General features: G+C 42.0%; 1 protein-coding gene across 1 annotated transcript in view; it reads left to right on the top strand.

Annotated features, from left to right (window-relative positions):
• Positions 1-10,827, top strand: part of LOC141128327 (putative transmembrane protein 244) — a 57,532-nt gene extending 46,705 nt beyond the window's left edge. The window contains exon 6 of the mRNA XM_073615562.1: positions 9,595-10,827. Within this exon, the coding sequence (XP_073471663.1) occupies positions 9,595-9,686 (92 nt within the window). The 3' untranslated portion in view covers positions 9,687-10,827. The remainder of the gene's footprint in view (positions 1-9,594) is intronic.
• The last annotated feature ends 7,584 nt before the right edge of the window (positions 10,828-18,411 follow it).

Raw genomic sequence — 18,411 nt, forward strand, 5'->3', positions numbered from 1 at the left:
TTGGAAGCGCCCTCTCTGCCTCTACCCGGGTTCTTGGGTGGAAGTTTACCCATACTCCCCCAATTTTGTTATTGAGTATCTACACATTTTTCATTACAGACAATTCGCATATCTGCTCCTGAAGAGCGGTTTTAAGCCACGAAACGTGCCAAGCTAATTGATGTTGTGAACCATTTATACACCCATTATGTTATGAACGTTTTTACAATTCTACCTATGAAGGATCTAAGAACTATTGACTGTGCAGTTGTTACCTCTTGAATGTTTTTACATTGCATGAACACTGGCGGACTCCCTAAATTTTACTATTTTTGTACATGATTGTAAACATGTTATTACCAGTTGTTGCTACTATAGAGTTTGACGCCTAGTTATGGGTGCATCCTCATGTATGTGCAATTTTAAGTTGGTTAAAAATGTATCTATGCAATATTAAACAATTTTTACCGTCCACCACTTTGTTCTTTTTGTCACCACGAGCTTCATTTAAAGTCCCACCTCTCTTGCTACACTTTGCTGCCTTGGCTGCTTTAGTGTATGTTTCGCCATAGTTGACAGGGATGGAGGCACATGGTTCTACCCAGCCTTAATAGCCTTATTTAAAGTCCCAATTTCCCAATTCCCCCCTTTTTTGACACTCAGCAGATAAGAAAAAATAAAGTAGCAAGGATGCAGGAATTAATGGGCTTGTAACCATTTTATTGTAAACAAATTGTATCACTCACACAGAAGCTGACTGTATCCAGCTCACAGCGCTGAGAGATAAATGATATGAGCAACCAAGAAGGATCACTGATAAGTAAGCCATGGTACACAACCTGCTTGAGTAGGATGTCAGCTGGTGGCATGCACGGCTCTACTCAAAGAACTCCATGGACAAAAAAAGTCTGCACAGAATTGCAGAAAAAGGGAAGGGCAGTAACATGTCTCTGGGACTCCGTCCCCTTTGTCAAGCCTGCCCGAAAGGGAGAGAAAGACGTCTTATAAGCGCAGCTTAATGGGAAAAAAGGTGTCGCATTTTTAAACTTTTTTTAGGCATTTTTTTTTTAGGCATTTTTATATGCACGTTTATGAGCATTTTTGTACAGTGTTTTTCAAGTGTTTTATAGACTTGGAGTTTTTGTATTTGCCAATAGAGACAATTATCATCTGTTATATCATTTGTTGCTATGTGTTTCTACTATCAGCTATTTAAAAAATGTACCAACCTGCCCAAATCGAGCTACAAAAGTAGCTCAAAACCTACAAAATGGCCTAGGGCAAAACTTACTTTTAGAAACATAGAAAGCTATATACAGGAAACAGTCTTTTAATTTTATACTAAGCTGTGTACAAGTATGGCATCTACAGAATTACAGCAGAAAAATACCAGATGATCTATCAAACCTGCATTTTAAAAACATCTTTACCTGAGGATATATTTGTAAACATGTACATATGTTGTAAAGTTTTCTTTAACCACTTGCCTGGGCACTTTCACCCCCTTCCTGCCCAGGCTAATTTTCAGCTTTCAGCGCTGTCATGTTTTAAATGACAATTGCGCAGTCATGCAACACTGTACCCAAACAAAATATTTATAATTTTTTGAGACAGATAAAGCTTTCTTTTGGTGGTATTTAATCATTGCTAGGTTTTTTATTTTTTGCTATACAATGAAAAACACAATAGTTATTTTTCTCCTTCACTGATGTGCAGTAATGAGGCTGCACTGATGGGCACTGATAAGGAGGCACTGATGAGGCTGCACTGATATGCAGCACTGATAGGTCCCTTTTTTTTGGGCACTAATAGGTGGGCACTGATAGGCACAGATTGGCAGCTATGGTGGGCACAGATTGGTAGCACTTGTGGGCACTGTTGGTGCTGCACTGATCAGGACATTGATGATCAGTGCCCTGATTGTCAGTGCAGATGTCCCCTGTGTGAATTTGCCGGTTTTCGGCTCTCCTTCCCTCGTGCCCTGTCAGCGTGAGGGGAGGATTGCCGATAAAAAGCTAATCCTGTTTACATTGTGATCAGCTGTGATTGTCAACAGTTGATCATGTGGTAAAGAGCTGCCGTGATTTGACTCTTTACTCTGATCACAAATCACTGCCAATGCTCACCACAGGGGGCACGCAGGCAGCGCGAGCATGGGAGGACGTCACACGATGGCCTCCCTGCAAAGTGCAGCCACGCTGTGGCCATCATTCAGCTATAGCGCGGTCGTGAAGGGGTTAAACTAAAATCAAAAACATGTTATACTTACCTGGTCTATGCAAGGGTATTGCACAGAGCGGCTCCAAACCTCCTCTTCTAAGGTTCCCCACCAGTGCTCTCAGCTCCTCCTCTTCTCCATACACCACCATAGGAAGTCGATTCCTATGGGGAGAGCACATGTGGGCTCACTCCTGAGCTGGACTGTGTGCATCCATAGACACAAACAGCTTGTTTTAGCCCTGCCCCCCACTTCCACCTCACAGACATTGACTGACAGCAGCAGGAGGCAATAGCTCACGCTGTTCTCAGCCAAACTTGTGAGAGCTGAGAGATGGGGGAGAAAAACTGCAGATGGGTACAGCCCTGGACAGATTCTGGACTCAGGCAAATATCTAGGAAGGTAGGGGAAGGAGGGGGAGGGGGGGGGTGTGATCAGTGGCAATTCTGGGGTGTTAATGGGATCAGTGTCAGTGGTGGGAGGATGGGATTAGTTAGGAGGCAGTACACTGTGGCAAATTCTGAATCATGTAGAGCAAAGCTGGAAATAATTTGCAAGTATATAGTGGGGAATTCTACACTAACCACTGATGTAATGGGGAATTTACAATGACCACCAATGTGAGGGGGCATTTCTAAACTGACACCAATGTAATAGGAGCATTTACACCAACCACCAGTGTAAGGAGGAACATATAATGACCTCCATGTAAGGGTGAATATACACTGACAACCACTGTCAAGGAGATTTGTACTGACCACCAATGTAAGGGGGGTTACACTTACCACCAGAGTAAGGGTAATTCTGCACTTACCACCAATGTAAAGGGAAATGGACACTGGCAACCAATGTAATGAGGAATTTACACTGACAACCAATGTTATGGGGATTTTACATCGACAATCAATAAAGGGGGATTTCTACACTGGCCAGCAATGTAAGGGGGGATTTACACTCACCACCAATTTAAAGGGGGCCTACATGGACCACCAATATAAATGAGGATTCGAAACTGACCGCAAATTCAAGTTTGGATTTTTTTACTGATTACCAATATGAAGAGGAGTTTCTACATTGGTCACCAATGTAATGGGGATTTACACTGACCACTAATGTAAGGTGAATTTACACTGGCCACTAATGTAACTGAGACATTTAGACTGCGTTCACATTTGTGTGTGTCGGGAACGCATGCAAAATCGCTTTCATGACACCACAGAAATATGCTGCCCTTGAGCAGATACACAACAGTGCCATTAATTGTTAATGACACCCTCACGCATCTGCTGTGATGTGCATATTCACATGTACCAAAATCCAGGATGCTGTGGCACCATGTTATTTTGAAAAAAGGGTTCCACCTCCAATTTGCTTACTTTTGCACAACAGGCTGATGTTAGGCTTAATGACCACAGTTGTAGGTAGGGCTTTCAAGCATGCCCCTTTACCTCCCCAGTGGGCAGCATTCAGCAGAAGTGATGGTGGATATGACCTCAGAGGGGCATGATATACATATGAATGCCGCCTCTATTTACATATCAATGCAACCGTTCTGCTGCTATTTACATAATAATGCAGCCGCTATTTACATATCAGTGCCAGTTATTTACATATAAACACAGGGTCTGCAGGTGAGTCATCTGTACACAACAATAGGGCAGAGCTGGGTGGCACTAGTAACAGAACTTAACACTGAGATATCAGGACACAGCATGGGACTAAAATTTCAAGGCACAAGGGAATTTAAAATAGGATAGTTGGCAAGTATGAGGCAGCTGCTTTGGGCCCCACAACAATGATGGGGCCCAGGGTAGCCGCCCCTTTTGCCCTGCCTTAAAGACGGCCCTGAAGGTAGCATCAAAGTAAAAAAACCTTTTGACTTTAAAACCACTTTAAATTCACTTACTGTTGATTGACTTGCATTGCCAGCTGGAAGTATGTTGCAAGCATTCCCTACTCTTTTGCTAAAATAATACTTTATAATGTCACTCTGGAACATTTTTTCCTTCTAGTTTCAGGTCATGCCCCATATTCTGTTTAATATTATGTCCAAGTAACATAATGGTTAGCTGTACTTTTAATGTTGCAGGATACAAAGTAGACTGTCCCTGAGACCAAACATAAAACAGATTATAAAGGCTATTGAATATGCAACAATACGGTGTATCGCCCTTTTCACTTAGTCGTTGAAGCTACGAATGTCTGAGGAAGGCTCATCTTTGCTTGAAGACTTGACATCAGCCTTTCAGTTTAATATCAAGAACACATTCAAGGCTGTGAAGAAATCCATTCCATTGTTATTCTCCTTCTCCCACAGCTTGGCAAGCTGAGACAGAACAAAGCCCTCTTAAACCTCTTGAACAAGGCTTATGTTTTTCAGCGGTCTTTTACATGAAAACTTGGATGGAGCCAAGAGTAAGGGACACAACACTTTGATCCTTCTGTAGGAAATATATATACTTTAAATATCTCATCCATCTCTGCCACTACCGGTTTAAATGTAACTATATCCAAAATGTAAAAAACGTTTTGGCTTTAGAAATTGTAAGGAGTTTTACTTCTCAACTACATTTTTTGCTGCCTGTGTCCTGCTGGAGAGATTCCCCTGCATATCTTGTGCTGGAGATGCCACAGGCAAAGAGAGAAAATCTCTCTGAAGTGAATGAAATTCCCATCTTAGAAAGTTGTTAATGAAAAAGGTGTCCCAACTGTGGGGGCTTTCTATTCTAGACATGAGCTTGTTTTAAGCCTTTGATTGTCATGTGTGAGATAAATCCTTGGTAGTAAACCTGAGCAAAATTTTCTTTTACTTTTTTAACTTTAACACCAATACAAAATATGAAAATGTGGTAACAAAGTCACTAGAATGGGAACAGATATTAATAAAAATCTGCAGCAGTTCTAACCCCTTTAAACTCTATGTAGACTATATAAGTACAGCTAGAGTTGGGCTTTAAGTTTTTGTGAGTCCTGACTATGGAAGGCCCTTGTTTTAGGCTGGATTCATAATGTTTATTGTACATTGCAGTGTGCATAGTACCACACATACCTAGGTGTGAATGGGCTCATATAGTTCTCCATTTCCTTTCACAATTAAACTGCAGTGCTTAAATATGAATTAGCCCCATTTGAAAAAGTGGGTTATCTACCTGAAATGCAATTTCATGCAACAAAATATGTGAGTTGCTGCGGCATAAAAAGGGACATGTGTGATTAAACTATTACTGTTCCACTTGCAGCAGTGGAATCCATGTTACTGGTAGGCGTAATTTTCTGCTTTATGGTATGTATGTGTGATGATATACATTGCCTTGAAAAAGTATTCATACCTCTTGACATTTTCCACATTTTGTCATGTTACAATCAAAAACGTAAATGTATTTTATTGGTATTTTTATGTGATAGACCAGGGGTTGGGAACCTATGGCTCGCGAGCCAGATGTGGCTCTTTTGATGGCTGCATCTGGCTCTCGCCTCTCAATCCGTGGATCGCGTGGTGTGCCAATCCGCAGATTGAGGCCATAGGAAAGGTCGCTGCTTCGGCCTAGCTCCAGAGCGTCGGCCATTTTGGTACACCCGGCGGCAGCCTAGGCGAGCGGCGCGCTGACATCATTATCACCCGCCTTAACTGCTCGTGGATCTGCCTGCTTGTGTAGTGGTAAGCAAGCAGACAATTGTAGGGGAGATGTGGATATTACAGTGGGGGAGATGTGGATATTACAGTGGGGAGATGTGGACATTACAGTGGGGGAGATATGGATATTACAGTGGTGGGAGATGTGGACATTACAGTGGGGGACATGTGGATATTACAAATAAAATTAAATAAACTGCGCTAAAACAAAGGTTATATGTGTTGGAGTGAGTTAATAGTGTGACCTAACACCAACAAAAATATAAAAAACGAATCCAGTAAATAAAAGTCCAAATTCCCAAAGTAGTAGGTATTCAGTATAAATGTGGATGCTGTTCCAAATGAGCTATGATTGCTCTTACCAGAACTCCAAAGGTATAAGCGGATGGCAAAAAACCCTTGCCAGGGCCTCGGAGGTATTGGACCAATCAGCACCGTCCGTGGTCAGATCAAAATCCCCTCAATGAATGCAGGAGAGAAGCAAACACAAGAAAAACTGGCCATAGTGTAGTATGTTAAATGCTAAACATGGACATACGAACATACCAATCACCCTGGTGTGCACATAAAAACAACCAAAAAGAGGGGGAGGGAAGTGAAAAAAAACCCCACCACCGTGGCTGTAGATTGTGCTTACCGACTCACGGTGATAAACAGGTTCTTAGTAGGTTAGGAGCTGACATAGAGCACCTTGATACGTCCTCATTAACCCGAAGTTCACATCGTCAGTAAACCACCCAGAATATAAAAAATAAACTCTTCATGGTGAAGTACGTTTAAAAACAAATTTAATAAATAAAATATTGCACTCACAGAGTAAAAGCACTTATATCGCATAAGTATATGTCGCCGGCCGGCATACAAGCATGGAAGCGAAGCTCGTCCTACTTCCTGGTCTCGTGGATATTACAGTGGGGGGAGATGTGGATATTACAGTGGGGGGGACATGTGGATATTACAGTGGGGAGATGTGGACATTACAGTGGGGGAGATGTCGATATTACAGTGGGGGAGATGTGGACATTACAGTGGGGGAGATGTGGATATTACAGTGGGGGAGATGTGGACATTACAGTGGGGGAGATGTCGATATTACAGTGGGGGGAGATGTGGATATTACAGTGGGGGGGACATGTGGATATTACAGTGGGGAGATGTGGACATTACAGTGGGGGAGATGTCGATATTACAGTGGGGAGATGTGGACATTACAGTGGGGGAGATGTCGATATTACAGTGGGGGAGATGTGGACATTACAGTGGGGGAGATGTGGATATTACAGTGGGGGGAGATGTGGATATTACAGTGGGGGAGATGTGGATATTACAGTGGGGGAGATGACATGGATATTACAGTGGGGGAGATGACGACATTACAGTTATAATTAATCGAAATTAGTCAATTAAAAAAAAATCGATTAATCGAACACGAAAGGTCGCATTAATGGTAAGAAGTACGTTATTCATCATTGGTTAGCAACAGCATAACAATGTTATTAAAAAGGATTCAGAGACTTATTGTACTTTAAAAGTGTTGGTCTTACATAAAATGCACACATTTACTTGTATTTAGTTTTAAACATCTTGTATGGCTCTCATGGAATTACATTTTAAAATATGTGGCGTTCATGGCTCTCTCAGCCAAAAAGGTTCCTGACCCCTGTGATAGACCAACACAAAGTGGCACATAATTGTGAAATGGAAGGAGAAAGATAAATGGTTTTTAAATTTTCTTACAAATAAATATGTGAAAAGTGTGGCGTGCATTAGTATTCGGCCCCACTGAATCAATACTTTGTAGAACCACCTTTCGTTGCAAGTCTTTTTGGGTATGTCTCTACCAGCTTTGCACATCTAGAGAGTGACTTTTTTGCCCATTCTTCTTTGCAAAATAGCTCAAGTTCTGTCAGATTGGATGGAGAGCATCTGTGAACAGCAATTTTCAAATCTTGCCACAGATTCTCAATTGGATCTAGGTCTGGACTTTGACTGGGCCATTCTAACACATGAATATGGTTTACTCTAAACAATTCCATTGTAGCTCTGGCTGTATGTTTAGGGTCGTAGTCCTGCTAGAAGGTGAACCTCCACCCGTCTCAAGTCTTTTGCAGACTCTAATGCCCCGTACACACGGTCAGACATTAATTGGACATTCCGAAAACAAAATCCATGGATTTTTTCAGACGGATGTTGGCTCAAACTTGTCTTGCATAGACACGGTCGCACAAAGTTGTCGGAAAATCCAATCGTTCTGAACGCGGTGAAATAAAATACGTACGTCGGGACTATAAACGGGGCAGTAGCCAATAGCTTTCGTCTCTTAATTTATTCTGAGCATGCGTGGCACTTTGTGTGTCGGATTTGTGTACACACGATCGGAATTTCCGACAATGGATTTTGTTGTCGGAAAATTTTATAGCAAGCTCTCAAACTTTGTGTGTCGGAAATTCCTATGGAAAATGTGTGATGGAGCCTACACACGGTCGGAATTTCCGACAGGGTCCTATCACACATTTTCCATCGGAAAATCCTATCGTGTGTACAGGGCATAACAGGTTTTCTTCTAAGATTGCCCTGTATTTGGCTCCTTCCATCTTCCCATCAACTGACCAGTTTCCCTGTCCCTGCTGAAAAAAAGTCTCCCCACAACATGATGCTGCCACCACCATGTTTCACGGTGGGGATGGTGTGATCAGGGTGATGTGCAGTGTTAGTTTTCCACCACACATAGCGTTTTGCATTTAGGCCAAGAAGTTCAATTTTGGTCTCATCTGACCAGAACACTTTCTTCCCCATGTTTGCTGTGTCCCCTTCATGGCTTCTCACAAACTGCAAACGGGACTTATTATGGCTTTCTTTCAACAATGGCTTTCTTCTTGCCACTCTTCCATAAAGGCCAGTTTTGTGTAGACAGATTCTCCCACCTGAGCTGTGGATTTCACCTGAACGAGTGGCGACCCATCCATTAGGGGCACCCAGGTGCCGCCCCCTCTCTCCTCCACAATTTGGCCACTGAGTGTGCTGTAATGGACTGTATTAGCATTACTTCAATAATACACTAAGCAGTGCTGTGATGTCATCCACATGCCTTAATCTTCCTTGTTTTCCTTGGCCTTCATGATGCTGTTTGTTCACTAAGATTCTCCAACAAACCTCTGAGGGCTTCACAGAAAAGCTGTATTTATACTGAGATTAAATGACACATTATAATTAGGTGACGCATACTAATTAGGTGACTCCTGAAAGCAATTGGTTCCACTAGATTTCAGTTAGGGGTATCAGAGTAAAGGGGGCTGAATACAAAAGCACGTCACACTTTTCAGATATTTATTTGTAAACAAAATTTGAAAACCATTTATTATTTTCCTTCCACTTTGCAATTATGTACCACTGTGTTGGTCTATCACATAAAATCCCAATAAAATAGATTTACGTCTTTGGTTGTAACATAAGAAAATGTAGAAAATTTCAAGGGGTGTGAATACTTTTTCAAGGCACTGTAATACCTTGCTGTGTCTGCTCTTATCAGTTTCCAGGCCATACACATTCTAAGCAAGTGTGTAATGACCAAAAAGCATATCCTACTGACAGTAACAACAAGTCTGTTATAAAATATATGAACCTGTAACAAATAAAAGGATTTATGCAGAAATGTTACATTTCAAAGATATAACAGTGTCCTTTAGGACTGTTAAAATCTGCATATAAAATAGTCTGCAATTTTGTAGCATGGTTTCTTACAATTTTTTTCCTGTTTTTACAGGCTGTGGATTGCCTCTCATGATTGCATCTGGTCAAACCCTTGCGTACTTTACCTACAGAAACTCATATCAAAGACACAGAACAACCCTATGATACATTTTTGCTTATACAAAGTTTACAAGCATATCAAAAAACAGCCAGTAACTCACGCCACACGCAAGATCTAATTTATTGTTAATCTGGGATGCTAGAGAAGTTAAAATGCATTTCAGAAAATTTAATGCATTCCCCTGGATCCAAATGCTCATGACTGAGAAAGGCCACTTTACAATTTTACAATCCGGGAATGGTTACAGCAGCTACTCAAATAGGAAACTTAATGCAGAATGTTTAATGTCACTTTAGAAAGTTTCTGGACAAAGCTCGCCCAAACAAGCTACTTCCATTCCAGAACAATTTGGCCACTGAGTGTGCTGTAATGGACTGTATTAGCATTACTTCAATAATACACTAAGCAGTGCTGTGATGTCATCCACATGCCTTAATCTTGGCCAATCAGAGGAAGCCTTGTATCCATTGACAAAAATACAAGGTTTCTGCTGAATGCTGGAGCACTAAGCCCAACTCTGTTTATATCCGGCAGCAGACAAGATGTTGCCTGTACTGCCGCTGTACACAGCGCCGCTTTTTGTACAAGACTGCACATGTACCGGTCTGATGAGTTTATGAATATTGAAAAAAGGTGTAGCTTCAGGGTACCAACCATCTGAATGCAATTGTCTCCCAACTGTTGTCCTTGCTTGCCTTTATCCAGCTTAATAGTCACTGTTCCTTTCACTGATACAAGGCACTATTCCTCACTCTGACACCAACGATGAGGCACCATTTCTTCCACTGACATCTAACAGTGGGATTTAATTCCTCCCACAGACACCAACAATGGGGAACTATTCCTTCCACTGACACCAATGATGAGGCACTATTCACTTCCACTGACACCAATGATGGGGCACTATTCCTTCCACTGACACCAACGATGGGGCACTATTCCACCCACAGGTGCTATATAATTTTTTTAAACTCATTGACCACCAAACCTGAGGCATTGTTTACTCCTACTAACACTGGGGCATTTCTAACCCAACTGGCCACTTTCCAGCCCCTCGAAAGTCTAAAGGACAGTAAACTGCTTAAAAAGTTTGGAGACCCTTGGAACAGAGGTTGAATAGTGTTATCAGTCGGGCACCTGAAAACAAGGTTATATTCAATGGAAATGCATGATCTCCAGATAACTTCTTAACATCAAATTATGCTGTTAAAAACAAATTCATCTTTGAAATGTTATATGGAATATATAGTTAAATGTATGTATGATATTCTTTATAATGGATATTACCAGCTTCACAATGTATTGGTGTTTTTATGGATATATTTTAGTCAAAGATAGCAATAAAATTATTGATTTTATGAAATGTATATCTTGTTTACTTTTAAAGTACCAACACTAAAAAAATATTTAACTGATACCCAGGTGGGCAGCAGTGCTTTATGGACTATGGACTTTTCAGCATTAGTCATCTAACAGATCTGGTAGATTGTGCCTTAATAGGTATAGCCTTTTTTTTTTGGGGGGGGGGGGGGAATAAGATAATGGATATTGCGCTAAACCCATAGGTAAACAACAGAACCTCTGCTAAATGGAAGAATAGGTTTGATAATAAGGTTGGCAGTGCCTCCACCCAGGACACGGCCTTTGTAAGTAGAGGGGTTCCCTTCCTAAGAAATTAACCAGTAATCTAATCAAAATAATTTGGAGCAGATTAACTACTGCAACCAGCATATAACACTTACCATAATTATATAGATGCACACACATATGAAAATAGTACAAGCTTTATACAGTATAAGAAAATATGACTAATAGTACATACATACAATGTACAAACAGGTAATATCATCAAAGATGTGGAATTGTGCACATATACCCGGATATATATACATTAGTTAATAATATAGATTCCTCCACATGAATGATGCAGCAAAGTTGAGTTTCAGGGGCCCATCGGGATGATCACGATTCGGTGTCTGTCTTGATGCTGAAGACCTGAAGACAAGATTAGCAGTGATGGGGAAAGCCTCCAACAGTTGTCTAACCATAGTTTTTATTTATTTATTTCAGGTACTTATATAGCGCCGTCAATTCACGCAGCACTTTACATATACATTGTACATTCACATCAGTCCCTACCCTCAAGGAGCTTACAATCTAAGGTCCCTAACTCACATTCATATATACTAGGGACAATTTAGACAGGATCCAATTAACCTACCAGCATGTCTTTGGAGTGTGGGAGGAAACCGGAGTACCCGGAGGAAACCCACTCAGGCACAGGGAGAACATGCAAACTCCAGGCAGGTAGTGTCGTGGTTGGGATTCGAACCAGCGACCCTTCTTACTGCTAGGAGAGAGTGCTACCCACTACACCACTGTATACAGTATCTCACAAAAGTGAGTACACCCCTCACATTTTTGTAAATATTTTATTATATCTTTTCATGTGACAATACTGAAGAAATTACACTTTGCTACAGTGTAAAGTGGTGAGTGTACAGCTTGTATAACAGTGTAAATTTGCTTTCTCCTCAAAATAACTCAACACACAGCCATTAATATCTAAACCGCTGGCAACAAAAGTGAGTGTACCCCTAAGTGAAAATGTCCAAATTGGGCCCAAAGTGTCAATATTTTGTGTGGCCACCATTATTTTCCAGCACTGCCTTAACCCTCTTGGGCATGGAGTTCACCAGAGCTTTTACAGGTTGCCACTGGAGTCTTCTTCCACTCCTCCATGACAACATCACGGAGCTGGAGGATGTTAGAGAACTTGCGCTCCTCTACCTTCCATATGAGGATGCCCCACAGATGCTCAATAGGGTTTAGGTCTGGAGACATACTTGGCCAGCCCATCACCTTTATCCTCAGCTTCTTTAGCAAGGCAGTGGTCGTCTTGGAGGTGTGTTTGGGGTCCTTATGTTGGAATATTGCCCTGCGGCCCAGTCTCCGAAGGGAGAGGATCATGCTCTGCTTTAGTATGTCACAGTACATGTTGGCATTCATGGTTCCCTCAATGAACTGTAGTTCCCCAGTGCCGGCAGCACTCATGCAGCCCCAGACCATGACACTCCCACCACCATGCTTGGCTATAGGCAAGACACACTTGTCTTTTCTACTCCTCACCTAGTTGCCGTCACACACGCTTGACACCATCTGAACCAAATAAGTTTATCTTGGTCTCAGACCACAGGACATGGTTCCAGTAATCCATGTCCTTAATCTGCTTGTCCTAAGCAAACTGCGGGCTTTCTTGTGCATCATCTTTAGAAGAGGCTTACTTCTGGGACGACAGCCATGCAGACCAATTTGATGCAGTGTGCGGCGTGTGGTCTGAGCACTGACAGGCTAACCCCCCACCCCTTCAACCGCTGCAGCAATGCTGGCAGTACTCATACGTCTATTTCCCAAAGACAACCTCTGGATATGAAGCTGAGGACGTGCACTCAACTTCTTTGGTCAACCATGGCGAGGCCTGTTCTGAGTGGAATCTGTCTTGTTAAACTGCTGTATGGACTAGGCCACCATGCTGCAGCTCAGTTTCAGGGTCCTGGCAATCTTCTTATAGCTCAGGCCATCTTTATGTAGAGCAACAATTCTTTTTTTCAGCTCCTCAGAGAGTTCTTTGCCATGAGGTGCCATGTTGACTTTCCAGTGACCAGTATGAGAGAGTGGGAGCGATAACACCAACTTTAACACACCTTCTCCCCATTCACACCTGAGAGTTTGTAACACTTAACGAGTCACGTGACACCAGGGAGGGAACATGGCTAATTGGGCCCAATTTCGAAATTTTCATTTAGGGGTATACTCACTTTTGTTGCCAGCTGTTTAGACATTAATATGCTTATCCATCAGAATGCATGTGCCTCCACTGTGGGGACACCCAAATTTTAGTGTTAGGACCACAGATTACAGGGTGTCGTGACGTGGCTCTGTGGCTTACGCATGCGTTTGCAAATGCGTACGGACTGAACCCCTCTTTTTAACGCATACTGTTAGGTTAATTGGTTGTCTGCGAGCTGGTGGTAAGTAGGCTTGGAGTTTTTTCCTGGGCATTCCCCAGGTTTTGTTGTTATCCATTAGACATTAATATGGCTGTGTGTTGAGTTATTTTGAGAGGATAGCAAATTTACACTGTTATACAAGCTGTACACTCACTACTTTACATTGTAGCAAAGTGTCATTTCTTCAGTGTTGTCACATGAAAAGACATAGTAAAATATTTACAAAAATGTGAGGGGTGTACTTACTTTCATGAGATATTGTACATGTATAGTTATTGTCACGGACTTTGGGCTGCAGGAGAACCATTCCCCGAAGAACTTCTGTTTTAGTGTGTTCTTAATTTATCCAGACAGGGCTGGTCACAAATTGCTTTTGTATTCCTATGGGGGAGCCGGACTGCCTAAGGTGGTCATTGTTATGATAATAGGATTAGCTCTACTGACTAAGGTGACTATTGTCTGAGATCATGGGAGTAGCCCTTATTCAATGGTTTTCTGTCTAAATTCAATGCGTTTCTAAAATAAAGCAGTTTTTATTCTTGTGTACTCCAAGACTAGTGTTGTCTGGTTCTTGAGGTTATTATAGCTGGATCCATTGGTCTCGTGTTCCAGAACTTGGGAAGCAGCTTCTTGGCAGAAATACCGAACAGGGTGTCCGGAGTCCATCAAATTTGGTTGGCAGTGGTGGGACGCTTCCTTGTGCCTGGAACATCCAAACCACCAACGGGACCTTGTCAGATGGATCTTTGCTACTCCAGCTTTAAGCAAAGCACACTCAAGGATTTGCTGGAATCAAGGGGACAGAACCCCAACAACAAGTCAAAGGCCACCCTAATTGCCGAGTTGATGGAGAGTGACCAGGCCAGTGACTGAAGCAGAGGGCCAGCTATGGAGCGGCCTGGGATGTCTAAGCTCCAGCGAGAGATCCAGTGGTGGCTGTCGCTCTAGCGGCACCACTTCCCCCCCAAGAGGTGATCACCCAGATTATTGCAGACACGACCTGCCTGAAATGCTTGAGGTCCAAAAGGATATCGGGGGTACTGCAGCTACAGAACGGGGTAGCCACAAGAAACTTTCCTACGCAGCGTTCCAATCCCTCCAGGATGGGGTGGAGGAAATTGACCGATCCCTTCATATCTTTGATAACCAGTGCAGTCTCCAGGGAATTGAGGAAGCTGACTGGGTCACCATCCTCATCAGCAAGCTGTCTGGTCGAGCACTGGATGCTTTTGAAGCCATACCGGCGGAAGACAAAAAAGACTACGAGCGAGTTAAAGTGATTGTAAGGCTTCGTTTTTTGTTTTTTTTATATTAACAAACATGTCATACTTACCTCCACTGTGCAGTTCGTTTTGCACAGAGTGGCCTTGATCCTCAACTTCTGGGGTCCCCTGGTGGTGCTGGTAGCTCCTCCTCGTATCGTATAACCCCTAGGAGAAGCACTCTCCCGAGGGTTACCTTGTGTGCATCTGAGTCCAGCATTCGGCATCCATAGATGCTGAATGTAGTACTCGGCCCCGCCCACGCATCGTTGGATTTGATTGACAGCAGTGGGAGCCAATGGCTGCGCTGTTATCAATCTATCCAATCAAGAGCTGAGACAACGGGAGAGGGGAAGAGTGCGTCTCCGGCGGGGGAATGTAGGACTCAGGTGAGTGAAATGGGGGGTGAGGGGGGGGGCTGGTCAGTGACAGAAGTTTCACCTTAATGCATAGGATGCATTAAGGTGAAAAAACATGAGGGTTTACAACCCCTTTAATGAGCAGCTGCTGGCAAGGTACACAATCACTCCTGAAGCTCATCGTTCCAAATTTCGCAGCCTACAACAGGAAGAGGGCCAGCCCTATATAGAATGGGATCATCAGATGTCCCGTTCGGTAGATGCATGGTTTTCCAGCTGTCAAGCGACTACCTTAGCGGATGCTGCCCAACTGATCCTACTGGAACAGTTTTATAACTGATCCCCTATTGAAGTGAACCAGAGAGTCTGTCCAAGTCAACTTGCGCTTTAGCAGGGTCCAGTCAACTACAGGGCTCTTCCAAGCAATTGCAATAACTATCTTGGCCACTAAAAATATAAAAATAAATTAGGATCTGTATATGTCCCAGGACACCATCTACTGGCATGTTCAACAGTGCAATTCGAGCATCATAACAATATTAACTATTGTGACAGAATGTATCAAAGAGTGAACACATCCCCAGAACTGTCAAACCTTTCCCAGTAACTTCAAATCTGCCATGCAACCAGACCTCTAACTACCTTTGGGCCCTTGGATGCCTAACTGGTATTGCTGAAACTTGGCTTCATTCCTCACATGACTGGGCTACTAATATTCCTGGCTTTGCACTCTTTCGGAAAGGTGGCGGGGTCTGTCTCTATGTGAGAAGTGATCTCAAAGCAAGTGTGAATGAGGACCTAATTGATGGAGCACAAGTGTTATGAGGCTGAAGCATTATGAGTGGAACTACATATAGATGTGCGTAGTTCAAAGTTAATCATTGGAGTTTGTTATAGACCACTCAATGTTAATGAGGAGGAAGAGACTCAGCTCCTTGCACAGATGGAAAGGGTTGCAAGGGCTGAGACAGTGATAATGAGGGATTTTAACTACCCAGAAATTGACTGGAGTAATGGCACTGCTGGAACAGTTAAAGGGCAAAAATTAATAAACCTATTACAAGACAATTTTGTGGTCCAGTTTTTGAAGCCCCAACTAGGAATGATGCTCTGTTAGACTTGGTAATCACAAACCATGCAGAGCTTATTACTAATGTTCATATAAAGGAACATCTGGGTAGCAGTGACCATAACATGATTTCATTTGATGTTAGCTGTAAGCAAAAAACACACACGGGAAAGATAAAAACACTTACATTTAAGAGAGCAAATTTTCCAAGGATGAGGGCTACTCTCCAGGACTTAGACTGGGAGGGAATATTAGCATCGAAGAACATTTAAAAGGCTAAAAATAAAATGTGGCTCACAGCCAAAGTTAAAAAAGCTATAAACAATATGAAGAGAGTTTTTAAAAAATATAAAAATGAAGGAACACTAGTGTTGTTTAAATATTACAAAAAATATTACAGAATATGTAAAAAGGAAATCAAGGATGCAAAAATTCAAAATGAAGGACAGATTGCAAAAGATAGTAGGACAAACCCCCAAAAATTCTTCAAATTTTTTAATAGTAAAAAAGGTCAGGTCTGAATATGTAGGCCCTTTACATAATAATATAGAGTGGGTAGATTTATTTATTAAATACATTCTTCAGTTCTGTGTATACAAAGGAGCATAGGGGAGCTCAAGTCCATAATGGAGGTGGTATTGACACAACCCCAAATGATCCACAATGACTTAGGAGTGATATGGTCCATAAATATTTAGACAGAATTAAGGTCGATAAAGCACCTTGACCAGATGGCATCCACCCATGGATCCTAAAAGAAATAAACCCTGTCATTTCAAAGCCATTGTTTCTAATTTTTAGGGACTCATTAATGACGGGAATAGTACCACTGGACTGGCGTAGGGCCAATGTGGTGCCTATATTTAAAAAGGGAACAAAGTCTTTACCAAGTAACTATAGACCTTTTAGTTTAACTTCTATAGTCGGGAAGATACTGGAGAGTTTAATAAGAGACTACATAGATGAGTTCTTGCTGGAAAAAAATATTTTAAGCAACAGACAGCATGAATTTATGAAAGACAGAAGTTGTCAAACAAATCTGATTTCTTTTTATGAAGAGGCAAGTAAAACCTTGGACAGAGGGGTGGTTGTGGATGTGGTATACTTGGATTTTGCAAAATCGTTCGATACAGTTCCCTACACACGACTAATGTGTAAGGTAAAGTCTACAGGCTCGGAAATATCAGTTTGTAAATGGATAGAAAACTGGCCAAAAGTCAGAATTCAGAGAGTAGTGGTTATGGAGTCTTACTCTTAATGGTCTAAGGTTATCAGTGGTGTACCCCAAGGTTCAGTGCTGGGACCCTTACATTTTAATATCTTTATAAATGATAGGGTCTGGAATTAAAAGTACCATTTCAGTCTTTGCAGATGACACCCAATCATGCAGTGGAATAACGTCCTTTCAGGATGTCTCCAATTTACAAGCTAACCTCAATGCACTGTCTAATTGGGTGACTAAATGGCAGATGAGGTTTAATGTTGATAAATGTAAAGTTATGTACTTGGGGGCTAAGAATATGCATGCATCATACATACTAGGGGGAGTATAACTGCTGGGATCTGTAGTGGAGAAGGATCTGGGGGTTTTGGTAGATCATAATCTTAATAATAACATGCAATGCCAAGCTGCGGTTTCCAAAGCGAGCAAAGTCCTTTCTTGTATTAAGAGAGGTATGGACTCCAGAGAGAGAGAGAGAGATATCATTTTACCCCTGTACAAATCATTAGCAAGACCTCATCTGGAATATGTATCGGGGAACTGGAGAAATTGCAGAGAAAGGCAACCAAACTGATAAGAGGCATGGGAGGAACCCTGAGGAAAGTTTAGAGGAACTGAATTTATTCTCTCTTGAGAAGAGGAGATTAAGGGGGGATATGATCAACATGTACAAATATATGAGGGGTCCATATAGTGATCTTGGTGTTGAGTTATTAACTTTACGGTCAACACAGAGGACAAGGGGGCACTCTCAACGCCTAAAGGAAAAGAGATTTCATCTCCAAATACAGAAAGGTTTCTTCACAGTAAGAGCGGTGAAAATGTGGAATATACTCCCTCCACAGGT

Source organism: Aquarana catesbeiana, linkage group LG02 (genome assembly GCF_042186555.1).
Source record: "Aquarana catesbeiana isolate 2022-GZ linkage group LG02, ASM4218655v1, whole genome shotgun sequence".
In the NCBI taxonomy this organism is placed as follows: domain Eukaryota; kingdom Metazoa; phylum Chordata; class Amphibia; order Anura; family Ranidae; genus Aquarana; species Aquarana catesbeiana.